Source organism: Astatotilapia calliptera, chromosome 6 (assembly GCF_964374335.1).
Source record: "Astatotilapia calliptera chromosome 6, fAstCal68.1, whole genome shotgun sequence".
In the NCBI taxonomy this organism is placed as follows: Eukaryota; Metazoa; Chordata; class Actinopteri; order Cichliformes; family Cichlidae; genus Astatotilapia; species Astatotilapia calliptera.
Window position 1 is genome coordinate 1,575,001 of NC_137427.1, and position 18,284 is coordinate 1,593,284.

Consider the following 18,284-nt stretch of genomic DNA (forward strand, 5'->3'; position numbering starts at 1 on the left):
TGCCAGGTCCTAGGATGTTAAGGGCATCATTTGTTTTCTGTCTTTGGCTGCAACACTGAGCTTGATGTTTACAAACTAAGAATATACTGTCCTCTTTCACTGTCTGTCTCTTTAGCTATAAGTGGTTCTATAGTGTCCGGCCAGCTGCACTTAAACTAGAAGATCCACCTGTTAGTCATAATGTCCAGGTTTGTAAAGCACTTTATGAAGTGCAGTGTGGAGAAGACCCAACCCTAACTTTGACTGGCTAGTTTTATGAAGCTCCTCCTTGAAAATTGAATGAAGTATCCTGAAAAGCAGCATTTTTTCTTTGTAAACAACACCTCCTTCACCTGCTGATTAGAAGTTGAAAACAAACTTTAAACATACTAAGAAAAATCATTTCTGGTTCATGATTAGGGGATCGGTCCACCAGGGCCCCCGCTCCAAGTGGACGAGAGAATTTATTCCCTGCGCCTACGATTTGGGGGACGGGTCCTGACCTTCTTATGCGCCAAGTGGCGGTTCAGAGTACCCAGCCTTCTTGGAGTTTCTGAGTAGGGTACTGCAGGGTGCTCCTCCTGGGGACTCTGTTGTCACAAAGGGAGACTTCAATGCTCATGTGGGCAACGACAGTGAGACTTGGAGGAGCGTGACTGGAAGTAATAACCTCTGAACACTGGTTGTGTTTTGTTGTTGGACTTCTGTGCAAACCACAGTTTGGCCATGATGAACACCATCTTCGAACATAAGAGTGTCCAGTGCACATTGCACCAGGACGCTCTCGGCCACACGTTGATGATCAAATTTGTAATCCTATCACCACCATCCTATCCTATCCTGCATTGAGCTGCAGCCGCAAGGTGGTTGGTGCCTGTCGTGGTTGTAACCCCCGAACCAAATGGTGGACTTCGGAGAGGCCAAAACAAAGAAAAAAGAAAAAGACTTTCAGACTGCCTTGAAGAGATTCTGGCAAACCGTCAGGGGACTCTGGAGAGGTGCACTGCGCTGTGTATAGTGCGATTGGAGCGCAGCTGACGTCGACTGAGAAAATAGTCAGGCAGTGGAAGGAATACTTCGAGGACCTCCTTGTCTGATCACGAAGGGGATGACCCGCCAGTCTCTGGGGGCGAGGTCACTGAGGCAGTTAAACAACTCCGTGGTGGTATAGCTCCTGGGGTGGATAAGGTCTACCCCAAATTTCTAAAGGCTCTGGATGTTGTAGGGCTGTCTGGTTGACACGCCTCTGTAATGTTGCTTGGAGTTCAGGGGCAGTACCCCTGGACCGGGTTGATGGTCCCCATTTTCAAGAAGGCGGACCGGAGGGTGTGTTCCAACTACAGGGGGATCAAACTCCTCAGCCCCCCCGGAAAGTCTATGCCAGAGTGCTGGAAAGGAGAGTCCATCCGTTAGTTAAACCTGTAGCCAGCCACAAAGGCAGAGCAGGCACGTTAGCAGCAGTGGCCTTAGTCTTTTGTTCAGCCAGCTTCCCTTTAAGATCAAGATCAGGATGCACATCTCTGGCACCATAAAATGCTCAAGTTTGTATTAACATTTCTCTGGTTATTTAAGCTCAGGCATTAAAGGACTCATATGCTCCAGTTTGTTTGGCTAAGGCAGAGGCTCAAAATATATGGGGTAGCTAGCTAAGGCCCAGGAAGAGCAACCTCAAGATTAGCTAGTTCAGGAACAGGAGGCACAATTTCTGGAGTCATCATTTCAGACACGGGAAGAACAGACTCCAAGAAAAATAAAAGCATCTTACAAGATTACAATTGGCTGACTCGACTCTAGTAAGGTGCTGGTTCAAGCAGACCGGCTCGGTTCATGAGGAAAAGGAAGAGGTATCATCCTGGTATCTAGCACCATTCATTGACTTTGCATTGACGAACCCAGGTGTGTGGAATTTAGATAGAGGTGTGACCTCGACTGAGGGTTAGAAGGATGGCCAGTCCGGACAAGGCAGGCAGGTTGGAGCAGTAAAGAATTCTGTGAGAATAATTTCCAAGAAGCAAAAAGAGCAATCACCAAACTCCTTACATCAGGGTCACTCAAAGTGGTGAGATAAAGTCGGCACTGATGCCTCATTTTCCACAGTGTAAATGGTTTCTCTCCTGGGTCCATACTGGTCATGGCATTCTCTAACAATCTGAAGGATCACAAAGTTTGTGAAATAGGACCAAAAGTGCTTGATACAGAAGGCAAACTAAGAAGAAGCAAGGTATTTATTGACTGATAAAGTCCACATAATAATAAAATACCACGCTAAATTCAAAATCATAACAAACATTGAAGTGGAACTCGAGACTAATCGGGGAAATGGAAATGGGGGTAACAAGACAAAGCTGTAGAAAATAAAGGCAGGGAGATTCTTCTTGGGGCTGGCAGCAGGAACCCACAAGCAAAACGAGTTAGAGGCCATTAGAAGGAACTGAACACAATTTATTGTCTTGATGCATGCTCAATTATCCAGGTAGGTAAATCCCAACAAGTTGATTCTGTTTATCTGGACGTAGCGTTTCCAGTGGGAGAAACATTTTGTCACTCATCCAAAAAAGTTCTTCAAAATCAACTGACTGCAGGTTTCCTCAACTTCATAAAAAGCCTTATAATAGTTTGCAACTTTATAATAATTTGTACATTAATGATCAAGGAAATGACCTCACAGACCATTGTTCTTTCACTAGGATGTGAGGTCAGTGTGCAAATGTACTGTTTCTACAGCACATTGAAAACGCTACATCCAGATGAACAGAATCACCTTTTGGGAAAAAAATGTATTGATGTACAGAATTCAGATAGAGATATTTTGCGATAAGACTCCGATGGCCCATCTCAGAATGGATTCCCAGTGGTGACGGGGATTAGAGCAGGACCCCGCCCAGAGTCTAGATGCTTGTGGTGTAGATAGAGGCTTGAATGGAGCCTGAGTGATGAGGTTACACTTCGAAATATTTCACAAACACTCACAATTTCTAGTCACTTTGCATAAAGTGACTACTGATGATCATTTAATAGTTTTACTGATTTTACAGATATAAGCACCCAGTAATGTTTCTTTTGTTAGTTGTGGATACCTGTTTGCTGTTAATTTAAAAAATAGCTGTGACCACATGTTTACTTACAGAGCTCTGTTGGAGGCTTTGACCACTGGCAGCAGCCTCAGAAGAGCCTCCTCTGAAGCAGAGTATTTATTCAGGTCAAACTCAAACAGATTTTTTTCTGATGACAGTAAGATGAAGACCAGAGCTGACCACTGAGCAGGAGACGGTTTATCTGTGGAGAGACTTCCTGAACTCAAGGACTGCTGGATCTCCTCTACTAGAGAACGATCATTTAATTCATTCAGACAGTGGAACAGATTGATGCTTTTCTCTGCAGACAGATTCTCATTTAGTTTCTCCTTAATGTACTGGACTGTTTCCTGATTGGTTTGTGAGCTACTTCCTGTCTGTGTCAGCAGGCCTCGTAGGAGGGTCTGATTGGTCTGCAGTGAAAGACCCAGGAGGAAGCGGAGGAACAAGTCCAGGTGTCCATTTGGACTCTGTAAGGCCTTGTTCACAGCAGTTTGGTAGAAGTTTTTCTCTGTAGATTCTCTTGTGTCAGAGTTCTTGGAGGTTGTTTGTTGTTCTTCCAGCAGATTGAGTCCAGAGTTGATGAAGGTCAGATGGACATGAAGAGCAGCCAGAAACTCCTGAACACTCAGATGGATGAAGCAGAACACCTTGTTCTGGTACAGTCCTCTCTCCTCTTTAAAGATCTGTGTGAACACTCCTGAGTACACTGAGGCTGCTCTGATATCGATGCCACACTCTGTCAGGTCTGATTCATAGAAGATCAGGTTTCCTTTCTGCAGCTGATCAAAAGCCAGTTTTCCCAGAGACTCAATCATCTTCCTGCTCTCTGGACTCCAGTGTGGATCTGTCTCAGCTCCTCCATCATACTTGACCTTCTTCACTTTGGCCTGAACCACCAGGAAGTGGATGTACATCTCAGTCAGGGTGTTGGGCAGCTGTCCTCCCTGTCTGGTTTCCAGCACATCCTCCAGAACTGTAGCAGTGATCCAGCAGAAGACTGGGATGTGGCACATGATGTGGAGGCTTCGTGAAGTCTTGATGTGGGAGATGATCCTGCTGGACTGCTTCTTATCTCCAATTCTCTTCCTGAAGTACTCCTCCTTCTGTGGGTCAGTGAACCCTCTGACCTCTGTCACCATGTCAACAAACCCAGGAGGGATCTGATTGGCTGCTGCAGGTCGTGTTGTTATCCAGAGGCGAGCAGAGGGAAGCAGTTTCCCCCTGATGAGGTTTATCAGCAGCACATCCACTGAGGTGGACTCTGTAACATCAGTTAGGATTGTAGTTTTGTGGAAGTCCAGAGGAAGGCGACACTCATCCAGACCATCAAAGATGAACACAACCTGGAAGTCTTCAAAGCTGCAGATTCCTGCTTCTTTGGTTTCAGTAAAGAAGTGATGAACAAGTCCCACCAAGCTGAACTTTTCCTCTTTCAGCACATTCAGCTCTCTGAAAGTGAATGGAAACATGAACTGGAAGTCCTGGTTGGCTTTGCCTTCAGCCCAGTCCAGGGTGAACTTCTGTGTTAGGACAGTTTTCCCAATGCCAGCCACTCCCTTTGTCAGCACAGTTCTGATTGGTTCATCTCTTCCAGGTGGGAGTTTAAAGATGTCTTCTTGTCTGATGGTTGTTTCTGGTTTGTCTGGTTTCCTGGATGCTGTTTCCATCTGTCTGACCTCATGTTCATCATTGACCTCTGCAGTCCCTCCCTCTGTGATGTAGAGCTCTGTGTAGATCTGATTCAGAAGGGTCGGGTTTCCTGCTTTAGCGATGCCCTCAAACACATGCTGGAACTTCTTTGACAAGAAAGATTTGAGATGATGTTGAAAAGCTCCAATGGGAATTCCTAAAGGAACAGAGGAGTAAGAATCTCAATTTATTGATTGCACATGTTGACGTGTCTCTAAAGACATAAGTAAATTTCCCATTAATCCAGCAGTTTAAATCCTCTTACTGCTCTGCAGGCGGTCAGCCAGCTCGTCCTGTTTCATGCTCCTCAGAAAGTCCAGCGTGATCTTCACAAAAGTTTCTCTGGTCCTCTTCCTCTGTTCTTCTTCTTCCCTTTGACTCTCTAAGCATTCTGGGTAATCTGGACTCAGAAGCTTCTGGATCTTCTTCAGCTCGTTCTTTACAAACGTGATGATGTTGTCCTCCAGCATCTGGAACAGGATACTTTATGAATGAGCCAATCAGACTGAAATCATGGAGCCAAACATCAGATCCATGTTGGGCACACTGACACCCCGCTGGTCTACAAAGAGCAGCATGAAGATGACTGTGAACAGAATAGATGTAAAAGAAGTTGTTGTACATGTACAGACCATAAATATGGAGTCCAGCTGTGTTTGATGGGCAGACTGACCACGTTGAACCTCTGAGCTCTCCTGGTCCACTCTGTGGAGGAATCATGAAGAATTAGTTCAAGCAGAGAGTAAAGGTCAAGCAAGAGACATTTGGACAATGACCGATTTAGATGACTCCTTGCAGCTGTAAATGTTCAACAGTTCATTTTCAACAGAAATTCATAGTTGAAAAGTATTTAAAGCATTATATTTTATCTCAAACACAGTTTGATCATCAGAGATGACAATAGTTACTCCTTAACTCAACAACACGATGACAACAACAAGATGAAATACATGATTCTGGTTTACAAACTAAGCAGAATGGTGACACGGTAATTAGTATGGTTGTTTTTCAAAAAAGCAAAAAGTTAAACAGAATGTGAAAATGTGCCAAACGTGGAAAAATATAGTTCAGTCTTAGTCTTTTAAAAAAAAAAAGAAATCCAGAAACTTGTGAAGAGAGATGAAAAATATACAATTTAGTGAAAGTTTCATACCATTGACTCTTAGTGGCTGCAGTGAGCCTTTTTTTGACTGCTGAGCTGTGGCGGGGCGTGGTCAGCGGCACGGCTGCGGGGAGGCAGACGCACCTGAGTGGTATGCCCAGTCACATCTCGCCAGCTTAAAACAGAATGAACTAGGTCGTGTTGTTGCTGATGTGTGTTTGGCTGAACCGCGTGTGTAAGTCAACAGCCGCAATAAAGAAGTGTGAACATGTGGTCGGGTCTCTAGTGCCCCAATCCTGGGTTTCTGCACCGCTGTAAATGATGCACGACCGAACTGAGCATATGTTCACAGGTCTCAGTACACTTCGTTATTGCGGCTGTGGGGTGGCTGTAGCTCAGGTGGCAGAGCAGGTCAGCCACTAATCAGAAGGTCGGTGGTTAGATCCCAGGCTGCCTCCTGGCTGCATGCCAAATATCCTTGGGCAAGATACTAACCCCATGTTTGCCTACTGGTGGTGGTCAGAGGGCCCGGTGGCGCCAGTGTCCGGCAGCCTCGCTTGCCATCGTGTGAATGTGTGTGTGAATGGGTGAATGACTGAATGTAGTGTGAAGCGCTTTGGGGTCCTTAGGGACTAGAAAAGCACTATACAAATACAGGCCATTTACCATTTACTTACACACGCAGTTCAGCCGAAAGCTGAAAGCACTTTTCGGGGCCCTCAAAGCGCTTTACAATTCCACTATTCATTCACTCTCACATTCACACACTGCTGGAGGCAGCTACAGTTGTAGCCATCAGGGCTGCCCTGGGGCAGACTGACAGAAGCGAGGCTGCCATATCGCGCCATCGGCCCCTCTGGCCATCACCGGTAGGGTAAAGTGTCTTGCCCAAGGACACAACGTCCGAGACTGTCCGAGCCGGGGCTCGAACCGGCAAACTTCCGATTACAAGACGAACTGCCAACTCTTGAGCCACGATCGCCCCTAAGTTATCTGTTTAAGAACCCATAGGCTGTCTGTTCCTCTAAGCATAGGTATCACCTTTCTTTCAGCAAAGTCACTCCACAAGATGAGACATATTCTCTCAACTGAAATATAAGGTCACAGGGATAGCTCTGTAGGTAGAGTGGTGGCCCCATGATCGGAAGGTCGGGGGTTCGACTCCACTGAACGGCTACCCTGAGGTACCCCTGAGCAAGGTACCGTCCCTACACACTGCTCCCCGGGCGCTGCACTGGTGGCTGCCCACTGCTTCACTGGGTGAATGGGTTAAATGCAGAGGAACTATTTCCCTATGGGGACTAACACGCACACTTTACTTTTTTTACAAATCTACAGACACAACTCCTGACCAAACCACACTTGGCATCAGTAGGCACTGGTGCACAGAAATTGATCTTGGGTCAGGAAGGGCATGTGGCATAAAAACTCTGCAGGATCCAACACATTCAGAGTAGGGCTACCATGATTAGTCGACTAGATAGATTAGATTAGATTAGATAAAACTTTATTAATCCCTCGGGTGGATTCCTCTGGGAAATTCGGACTAGTCACGATTACGTTGACTATCAAAATTGTCGACGACTAATTTAATAGTCAACGAGTTGATTGAAGCTTTGTAAGATCCCAAAGATGCAGGAGTAAGTAGTAGGATTTAAGAGTGTAATAACGGACTGAAACAGAAGATGGCAGCACTGCATGCACAAGGATGCCAGCTGGCGCTAAACGCCAAAGAAGGAGAAGCAGTGTCCTGTGTCGTTGCTGTGTCCAAATTCAGAGGCCGCATCTTTTGGAAGCTGCATTTGTAGGCTGATTACATTACATTACGGTGACGCAACGAAGGCTGTCCAAATTTGAAGACTCCTCCTAATGCGGCCAACAAAATGTCTTTTCCCCAGATTTGAAGGATGGGTTGGGTGTGTCCTTCGTGGCCCAACCTATCCCAGAATTCATAGCGCTGCCCAGCCAATTCCAGTTTCCAACAATGGCGGCAGCTACTTAGTTTTAATATTACTCTTATTAATCTTTCTGGGTCACAAAATAAACTTTTAACATATTATCAGGTGTAGGGATGGGTATCGAAAACCGGTTCTTGTTGAGAACCGGTTCCCACTGTTTCAATTCCTTGGAATCGTTTGCCACTTTTAAAAACGATTCCCTTATCGATTCCAGTCGCCCCGAATGACGTCATCACGTTGAGTAGCGTCTTTTACCCAGTAGGAAACACGGCGCCTGAGCGGCACAAACGCTCAAAAGTTTGGTTACACTTTATGAGAAAGGATGACAACAGGGCAACGTGCAATACTTGCAAAGTAGAGATTTCATCAAAGGGAGGAAACACTACGAATATGCAAAAGCATTTGCTCAAAAAACACGCGATTGCTTTCAACGAATGTCGTGTTTTTGATCCGCTCCGGACTAGCGAAGCTCAACCCAGCAGCAGTGGTAGCGTTTCCACGTCCTCTCCCGTTAATACTGCAGGTAACTAATAAATTAGCATTGCATATTATGTTAGCGCGATTTACCTTATTACAAAACCTGCTATTACTGTGCGTTGCATTTAGATAACCATGATGAGAGAGACAGAGTCTGGCTCAGATGCTGGCAGTTCTCGCTGCAGTCTACCGGTAGCGTCTCCTTTCAGGCCAGGATAGACGAATGTCACCCAGCAGTGTCTAAGTTTGTGGTCAAAGGCTTGCACCCAATTTGCCACAGCAGATGCCCCCGATTTCACTTTGGTAAGTGAATATGTTTAATTGTAGGCAGGGACATTACTGGATATTCTTGTGTAATTGCTACAGAATAATTTATGTTAAACTTTGTTATTGCTACAGGAGAATATTTATTTTATTATTTTACATTTACATTTTTTTTTCCTGGGGACCCTGTGACACCCCATTGAAGAGCCGTAGGCTGTGAATCTCTTAAGATCTCACTGTTGGGTTTGTAAGGCCATGTTACTCCTAAATTTCTATCTTGTTTATTTATTTATTTATTTAGGACAGTGCATGTTAATGAACATAAATGTAAAAAAAAAAATTACATGAATGTAAACATACCAGATTATAGCCAAGGGCTAATTTCCATCTGTTGTCCTTAAGCATAAAAATAGACATAATAATTCATAAAAATTCATCATTCATTCATAATAAAAACTCCATCACCAAACTTACACATACACACCATTCTGTTCCCAAATAAAACATTAAAACTATACAACTTATACATGATCACACACTTGATTTGTCCATAACCAGTTTTTAACCTTTGCCTTAAACAAATTGAATGTCGAGCATTCTCTAATGGGTTGAGGAAGACTGTTCCACAGATGGCCTCCTGGACAGAGAGGACGTTCTGCCCAAATGCTGTCCGTCTGTGGGGTATAAACAAGTCTCCTCGGATTGTAGCTCGAGTGGTCCTGTCTGAGCTTTCTTTATGCCTAATGAACTGCTTTAGTGGTGGTGGAGCAAGGGAGTGTAAGACTTTATATATTAAACTCACTCTTTTAAGTTTCACTAAGTTATTGAAGTTCAGTAATTTATGTTTTTTTAACACATGACAGTGGTGGTGGGAAGTCGGTTTTTTGTCAAGTAGTTTTAAACTTCTTTTATAAATGTTTTCAATAGTTTTAAGTGTTGTTGGACAAGCAAGTGACCAGGACGTCAAACAATAGTCCATATGAGAGATGATCATTGAGTAAAAATAAGTTTTTGCAACATTCATATTTAAATTATTACGTATATGATTAAAATTTCGATTATTAAATTTAAGTACCTGGGACACTTTATTTATGTGACTCTTGAAGGATAATGTTGGGTCTAGAATGACCCCAAGATATTTAAATTCTGGAGCTAATTCAAGCTCTACTCCATCCAGGAATATGTTTGACTGCTTCAAGTTTAAGGGGCGTTTTGAAAAATACATACCGACAGTTTTTGAGGTGTTCAACATTAGGCAAAGAGAAGATATAAAACACAGTTCTAAACTAATCGACTTTAGTGTTCTCCTTTTTAAAAAAAAAAAAAAGAATCGATAAGAGAATCGATAAGGAATCGAATCGTTAAACAGAATCGAAAATGGAATCAGAATCGTTAAAATCTTATCAATACCCATCCCTAATCAGGTGAGAACGTAGCTGTGCGAACTTCAAATATCTGCTCGGTTTATCAAAACATCACATATTTGTAAAAGCGCTCCAACGTATTCGGAGACGTTTGTTATCCACCAGCTCGATAGCTAGCCGGGGTTCAAGGTTCACTAGAGCTGGCGAGAAAACCGGACTCCCGGCACATCATTTTTAGACCCCGCGGTCTTTCGCTACTCAGGTTAAACATGATATATAAGTCACTTAGATAACTTAAACATGTTACTGTTTGGATTTTTCAGTGTTTTATTTGTTCCTGAGTAAATTGGTTTGGCTGAGATTAAAGTTACAGTTTACACACGGCTGAATAAACGTCAAGCAGACAACTGATTATCAGAAGTGTGAGATGCTCGAGAATTTACTCCAGTGTCCTGTCCTATTTTAGATAGCAGGGAGTTTATTAAACTCAACTGAGACAATCTGCCATTTTCATTAAAGTTTAATAAACTATCATCTTGCCTTTATTATTAGTTAGCACATACCTTTAACACGCTGTAAGCTAATGATAGTTATATAAGAGCAGATGCTGCTGGTGCAATAAGCTGTACGTTTTACGTCCAGTGGACGCATGATCTGATTAGTCGACTATGAAAATAATCATTTGTGGCAGCCCTAATTCAGAGCCCACCGAAAATGTGCACACCTGAAAATAAAATGTGTCTACCAGTCATATCTATGAATTGATTGACTGTTGGGGCAAATATGTGTTTGCTTAGCAATCTGTCTGATCACACGAGGGAAATGAAGTCCATTATCATACAATACCATCAAAGTTGTAGGTTGGCTCGCGGTTGGTAGTTGGAACTGTGGTGTTTCTACTCTTTGAGGCTTTGCATTGGAATGCTTAGCAGTTTCTCAACTTCTGAAACCAGCCACCAAAACAAGGTTGGCTAACTTTTGCTTACTGACTGCTGAACCTGATGGAGATCTAAACACAAATCCTGACAGCACAGTTGCTTTCATCTATCTATTTAGTAACAATAGGTAGTTGAAAGTAACACAACCTTTTGGGAAACATGAACACAATGGTATCTGACTAGAACTGTCATATATGGGTTGTGAACCAAATGCATTACTCCACAGACAAACACTAACTCAAAGCACAGATCTCCCCTCAGCTGTTCTTAGAGCTGATGAAGCTTCTCAGATGAGAGGTGAAACGTCTTGAAGAAACTTCAAGAAGTCCAGACGCTTTTCTTTCCACACTCCTTAGACTACAGTGACCTGGATGACTGAGAACTTTCGTAGACAAATCTTTATTAGCTGGCAGATATAACAAAACATAAGGCAGTCAACTTAGGTTTTTCAGTCATTTTGCTCCAGCTTTACTCTAACAGACAGACAGGAGAGCACAACAGACTGAAGGAAATTAAGAGTAAACTAAGAGTGGAGTATGTTACATACACACCAGGTAATCAGGGAGATGGAACAGACCAGGTAACACAGGTGAACTAAATCTGTATATCAAGACAGCAGAAGTAAACCTGAACATACGCACACAAGATAGATGACTAACAAAAATAAAACAGGAAGTAATAGATACAGACTCAAACAAAATTGCATGGACATGACACTGGGAATAGGGATAAACTTATGGTGATACATGTTAGGTTTGTATTGTTGATTGTCATTTATGCTTAGAAATATCTACTTATATATGCTTAGAGTTTTATAATTAGTTGTAGATTGGTAGAGGTTTGATCCTTAATAGTCTGCAAACTTTGTGTGCATTCCAGAGCACTCTGGGAGTGTGGGAGAGCTCGTACCTTGTCTTATTGTTTTATGGTAGGATAAACGTATCTATAGCTGTTTTAGTCTAAGTGCCTTCTGTTTAGATGAACTGCTGGACTTCCAGACCAGCAGGTTTAGGGAAGTCTTTATGGGGTCACACACTGACCCCCCCCCCCCCCCCACACACACACACACACACACAACGCACAGGCAAGGTACGCTTTGTGTGTATGTATACATCGTATGTTAATGAACCTATGCATATTCATGTAACCTCAATAAAAGAGCAGTGTTACGGGGGAGCGGACGAGAGCGACTGGGGTCAAACGAAGGAACGGCGTTTGTCCGGTTCTCTCCCGTGCACGAGAAACATGAAGAACTTTGCCTACTTCGTGTCTTGCTGGCTGTGTAATTATATTGTCTTCAACGTTCCAGTGAATAGGTTCAAGTTACAAACCTATCAATACACACAACAGACTGGGAGGCAAAAGCACATGACGCAAAAAGAAGAACATGGGACCATGTAGGAAAAACACAAGGACCAGAACTGCAGACATGTTAACGAGACAAGACAAGGAACGCATACAGCCAAGGAGACAGAGAGACCAGACAGACACGAGGACACAACTGGGGAGGCAGGGACACAAAGGGACCTAAGAGGGAACTAACTCACTGGAGCGACCAGATTAATGTTTTTACCAACATCAATTTGAACAAATAAGTTTTTTCTTTCAGTGACAGCACTTCCTGTTTGAGCTTTAAATGGCATCTCTTTCATTTTTCTTTCCTGCTAGTGCAACTTTCATGGCCTTCCCTGCTTAAACTTGTTAACATGCTGTTCTGCATGGCGTGATGTTGCAAATTGCGGAGTGTCAGATTTGTTTCCTTGTGCCTTCGTACACTACGCCAAGGCAGCAGCAAAAGTTGACGTGTGTTGTGATCAGGCTATTCTGATACAGCTGGTAGAGAAAAGTCCAGTTTTTGACTTGAGCATGCTGAAATCCTTCCCTGAGTTACTTTTGACTGAGCTACGGCAGCATACAGCTAGCAACAACTGCCAAAGCGATGGTGTGGGGGGTTTGAAGTGCTGAGGTTTCGTCGCTTGGTTAGCTAACTGTACTGGTTGTAATGGGATGTACTGGAATGGAATCCAGTCTCTGGAAAATAAAATAAAAATTAACTGCATGCTGAAATTTCCAACAATCTGCTTGCTCAACCACCCAACATAATAATATGAACACTATCACTATGAAAGTTTAACTGGCACAATTAACTTTTTGGTGTCGGTCACCTGCTTAAAGCAGTCGTCAGTATAGTTACGTGTGTTTACCATGTGCAGCACACATTTCTGCCAACAGTTCAGTGAGCAGCAGATGAACTGATCTCCAAAAGGCACAAAGTCAGAGAGGAAACTTTTTTTTCTACATTTTAGAAGATTTTTATTTGATGGATTTTCAGAAAAGTGGAGAAAAATGTTGAGTGACTTCAGTTTTAAGTAAAAATAAAAACTAGTGTTTGAATCATTTTTTAAGCTTTGAGTTTTATGAGTCAAAGTGAAATCTGTGCAGCAGAGTTAGTGTTACGTCCTCCAACTTCCTCCAACATACAGCACGTGACTGATGGAAGAAAACATGAGCACGAGTATCACTTCCTGTTTGCTGAAGTAGATTTTCAGTTGTTTAGAAACCAAAGGCTTGTTTTTAAGAGACGGTTTAAATGGGATTGAGGGAATGACGTGTTTGCACTGCAGTTTATATCCAACAACATCAAGCAGTTAAATCAAAGAGTTCATTTTACTAACAGCTCACCTCTCTGCAGCAGACGGAGGCTGGACTTTAAAATTAATCCAGTGATTTCCAGACTGGTCACTCTTTAAGGACACACAGCTGGGTTTAGGTCCAGGTTTGAGTCTCTGATGGAGCCTAAAAACAGGTTAAATAAAATTACAGCACATCTAAGCTGATCACATGTGAGACATTGTAACAGTGACATTAGCTTACTCAGATAACTGTCTTTGTTCAAATTTATTGATCAATTTTTTTACTCGGTCGCCCTGTAAGGACACAGAGCTGGGTGGAGGTCCAGGTGGGTTCCTGTGAATAATGATGGAGCAGAGATGTGAGTGCTGAGCTGTGACATGGAGAAGAGTCATGGACAGTTAGAGATGGTCATCTCACCTCTGAGCTTTGGTCTGGCTCTCATGTTCCCCACACAGGGTGGCTTTAGAGGGAGGGGCTCCCTCCTCTCTGTCCTCACACTGATCCATGCAGCTGAACTCACATCAGCTCACACACACTTTCTACCTTCACCTGCAGAGGAAACACGAAGCATTCAAGTGCACATCAACTGAGAGCTGCAGAGGTCGTGTCTGACGTGTTGGACTAACATCCACCTGAGACAGTTTTTATCAGTTCATTACAAAAAGTGTCACAGAGCCAAGTTCAGCCTCCAAATCCTCCATTACTGTAGTTCAACAAAGCAGCAGGTCAAACACGGCTGTAGAAATGGCAGCGAGCAGCTTTATTTCAGGACCAAGCTGACTGCTTACACAGTGATCACACTTTAACTGTTAGCTAAGCTAACTAACTAGAAGTTAATCAGCTAAAGAGTTAATGAGCCCAGGACACATTTAAGCCCTTTTCCATTAGTATCAACCCGACTCAGATCGACTGGTGTCCCATTACAGTGTAGAACCACATCAGTGTGGCTGAACGTCACAAACACAACAAAACACATACAATAAAGGATTTTTTCTCTGGCACATAAACAGATGTAGATTTTTGTGCAATGACTTAATGCAAAGGAGAGACTGTTTTTATTTTCTTCAAAAGGAGTTATCCTGGCACATCTGTGCCAAATGTTGGTTATTCGTGAAAAAAATATATGATGCACAAACAACAATCACTAAATTCTTTATGACTCTCTGGAAAATTCAAACTATTTACAATGTGCCATGTATAAATTATTTTCTATGTGCAACACTGAAGCTGTACTAAACCTCTCCTAGAACCAAAAGCTACAAAGTAGAGAAATGTAAAGCTTTTGCTTTTGTTTTACATCAAAGGGGTAAAGTCCATGGATGAGATGAAACATCAGCCACGGTGGCCACGCATTACTGAAGCGAGGTAACCGACCACACTCAGGGATGCCTAACTGAAGGCAGCGACCTGTGCCGTTTTGGCTTTTCCTCCCTACGCCCTCTGCTGCCATGCCTCAAGCACACTAGTACAGCCAGGTTTACATTGTGTCCTCTTCCTCTCGCCTACAGGAAAGGAAGAATGGAAGGTCAATGCAATGCAAGAGGAATTATGGGAAAAATGGAGCAAAAACACAGTGGAGGAAAGAAAATGAAACAAAAGTGCACTTCCTCCATCACTGCTAAAGTCAACGTAGCATGAAATTTCATCACCATTTCTTACCAGTGACGGGGCATCGCTGTGTGGCGTCTGCACCGCTACACCAACTAGAGCTGGGGCACAAGTTCAAGTTCAAATTTTATTCGCCACGTGCAGGTTGCCCTGCAGTGGAATGGACCCGCCTGCAGGTTGCCCCTGCAACAAACAGGGGAGCTTGGAGGTCCATGCTAATCCAGATGTATGAAAAGCCCTCGCATGTAGAAAAGGTTTCACAGCAAAAGGACACAAATGACATTAAATTGGAGGAAAGCGTAGTTCTTCAGCTGTGGCTTGAACTTTATGTTGTTCTCTCAGTAAGCACAAAAACTAGCTGAGGATGGAGTTAGCATAAACAGAGAACTAGCTAGCGTTGTATCTGCAAAGAGACAACAGTGTTATTGAAACATGGCTTGTTCAAAGTGAACAATTACGATTAAACACACAAAGCATTCACAAACGTCACCATGTTCTCCAGCAGTGCCGTGAGTCGAGGCCTCTCTCACTCCAGGTGCTCGCTGGTCAGCGCCCATAAATGACGTCCGTTTGATTAAACCACTTCCTGTCCTGTCTGTTGGACCCACGTCAGCCATTGTGGTCCTTGATGGCCCGGTAATCACTTTTCAGTTTTTAACGTTTTTAAAGCCACTGGTTACTGTGCATTGGTCCCTTTAGCAGCCAACCTTTGCAATGCGGATCACTTCATTCTGCTTCATCTGAATTTGTTCTTCAGCCACTGTGCACAAAAAGGTCTGCACCTCTTCATTTGACCACAGTGCTGCTTTCTGCCCGTCTGTTTCTTTCACTGTCATCTTAAACATGGTGAGTTTGCTTTGTTTGAAGGAGACCGTCTCATGACACATCTTGTGGTGACAGTGAATCAGTCAGTGACATACAGCCTGGCAACGCCACATTTTAGTACCTGCTTGGATCACCTTGCAACCCCAGTGGAGTAGGTACAAAAAACCCCTGAAAACCACAGTTATTCGATCTGCTGACTAATTGAGGCAATATCGAGATGAATTAAGTATATTCATGTAGGATTTGTCACATTAGAAGCCTAACTTCAGTGAGGAGGAAGAGTTTCAGATGGAAGAGAGAAGCTGAAGGTGGTGCTGGAGGCAGATGAAGATGATGAAACGTAAAGAAAAGAAAATAAAACAAGAATAGAAAGAAAAAAGGAAAATAAAAATGTAAAGATTTTTAATCATCACATATTGTTTGACCTTTAAAAATCCAAATACTTTTAGTCCTAATAGTTACAATACTTTTATACTGTTTATCTGATTGCTGTATCTGTTAATTATCATGTTTTTGTTCCTCGTCTTCTATCAGAAACAGGGAAGAGATGAAAAAAAGATTCTCTTTCTGCTTTTAATTTCTTTGTACCTGCGACAGTAACAATAGACTCTCTGTGAACGTGATCACGACCCTAACAGCATGACGTCATGTGCAAAGCCGCTATAGAAACCATCAGGAGTCCAGAAATAAACCTGTGCACCTCCACCCTGCCCCACATGTTGAACTCCACCCTGTCCACACAGCTTTAAAAAGTCATCATTGTTATTTTTCTACACATCATCACTGAAAACATTCAAACCGACTCAATGTGGAGTCTTTTTTTTAATAACTACAAGCATGAAGACATCTTTTACAGACAGGCTATCGGCAACAGTTTAACGGTCGGCCTCGTTGGTCCAGCTGTGAGTCCGTTACCGTGAACTATGGAGCGGCAGATGTGTGCTGGAACTAAGCTGCACACAGCTGATGTTAGCCAGGAAACATTACACACTGCTCGGGTTACCTTCACACGGAGCTTCACACGGAGACGATCAGCATCAGCCACAAACACCAAGAAAAAAAAGTAACTTTGAGCAGGAAGGAAAGAGTCAGAGAGGCGTTTGAGGACACCGTTACAATCAGGAGCGTTTGAGAAACAGTCAGTGCTGCATTCAGGTGCACGTGGGAAACTCCCAAATCATCTCTGGCAGGTTGTCCAGAGGTGATTTATTTCTGCTGGTTTTCCTGTTTCAAACACAAACATCTGTCATCACTTTGTTCTTCCTGCAGCGTTTGAATAACTCAGCACTAAACTGACGATTGTTCAAAGCTCATTTCAACCTGTTGAAGTCATGAATGAAAGTGCAGACTGAGAGTGGATCACATGATGTTTAAGGTGTGTCATGTGACATGTTCACTATTGTCACACGTCTAGATTGTCCCTGATATCATAACTGCACAAACACTGATGATTATATTTGAAGAATTATTCCTGATGGCAGCAAAGTTTGAATGGAGCTCTCTGTCTGTGCTGATTTGTCGCCCTCTGGAGGTCAAAACACAAACTGCATGATGTCACTGTAACCACCACAGTGACAGGAAGTGTTTTTATGACCAAAACACTGAAATGATGCTAACGGCTGTCGTTAGGCTCACTGACATCAGTGCTGATGTGTTCATGTCGAACACTGGCTCAGGTCAGACTCCTTCATCCTTCTCCAGCGTGAAGCCGCCCTCAGACACACAGGAGCTCTGACCTTTGACCTCCTGACCCTAACCATTTTAGTCTCTTAGCATCTTTAAATGCAAATCCATCCAAACTGTCGCAGAGCAAAAGAAGCTGGAAGCTGTTCTATGAATGATGTTCATACCAGAGTTTGTGTTTCCAGCTCAGACGTGTTAAACGCTGCTGCTGTGCTACGTTTGTCATTTCCTGCTTTCACTACCATCCATGTCAATGCGCGGAAGTCATCTGATCACTTTAATGCAGTAAAACAGGAGCTGTAAGTCTGACATTTATTTATTGTCATCACAATCACACACAGCTGGATTAGCATCCAGACAAAGGGCTGAAAAGCTGAAAATTATTTGATTATTATTATTATTACTACTACTACTACTACTACTACTACTACACATCGTGTTTATGTGGAGGCACTTTTCTATCAGTCAGTACTGAAGCAGACGTCACTGATCACATGACTCTGAGGGATGATTCCAGCACCTCGCTGAATCTGAGCCATGAAGATTTAAGGCGGCTCTGAAGGCAAAGCAGGTCTGAGCCTGTGTTAGTGAGCTGTACCTAATAAAGTGGCAGTAAGTGTGTCAAGGACTCAGTCAGTAATGATAAGAGCCAGCAGGGGGCAGCGCAGAGAGGTGAGGCGCTGTCA

At 43.2% G+C, this 18,284-nt stretch overlaps 1 protein-coding gene across 4 annotated transcripts in view; it reads right to left on the reverse strand.

Moving 5' to 3' along the window:
* The window catches only part of LOC113023543 (protein NLRC3-like), a 27,964-nt gene extending 10,693 nt beyond the window's left edge, over nt 1-17,271 (reverse strand). For 3 of the 4 annotated variants that reach the window (XM_080302269.1, XM_080302268.1, XM_080302270.1), the window contains exons 1-7: nt 15,142-17,271; nt 13,900-14,984; nt 13,723-13,815; nt 13,531-13,644; nt 5,378-5,450; nt 5,011-5,215; nt 3,105-4,902 (exon numbers count right to left, since the gene is read on the reverse strand). In XM_080302269.1, the coding sequence (XP_080158395.1) occupies nt 3,105-4,902; nt 5,011-5,215; nt 5,378-5,450; nt 13,531-13,644; nt 13,723-13,815; nt 13,900-13,988 (2,372 nt within the window). In that variant the 5' untranslated portion in view covers nt 13,989-14,984; nt 15,142-17,271. Of the gene's footprint in view, nt 1-3,104; nt 4,903-5,010; nt 5,216-5,377; nt 5,451-13,530; nt 13,645-13,722; nt 13,816-13,899 lie in introns of all 4 variants that reach the window. The other variant, XM_026169625.2, reaches the window with a different exon arrangement.
* Nucleotides 17,272-18,284: the final 1,013 nt, after the last annotated feature.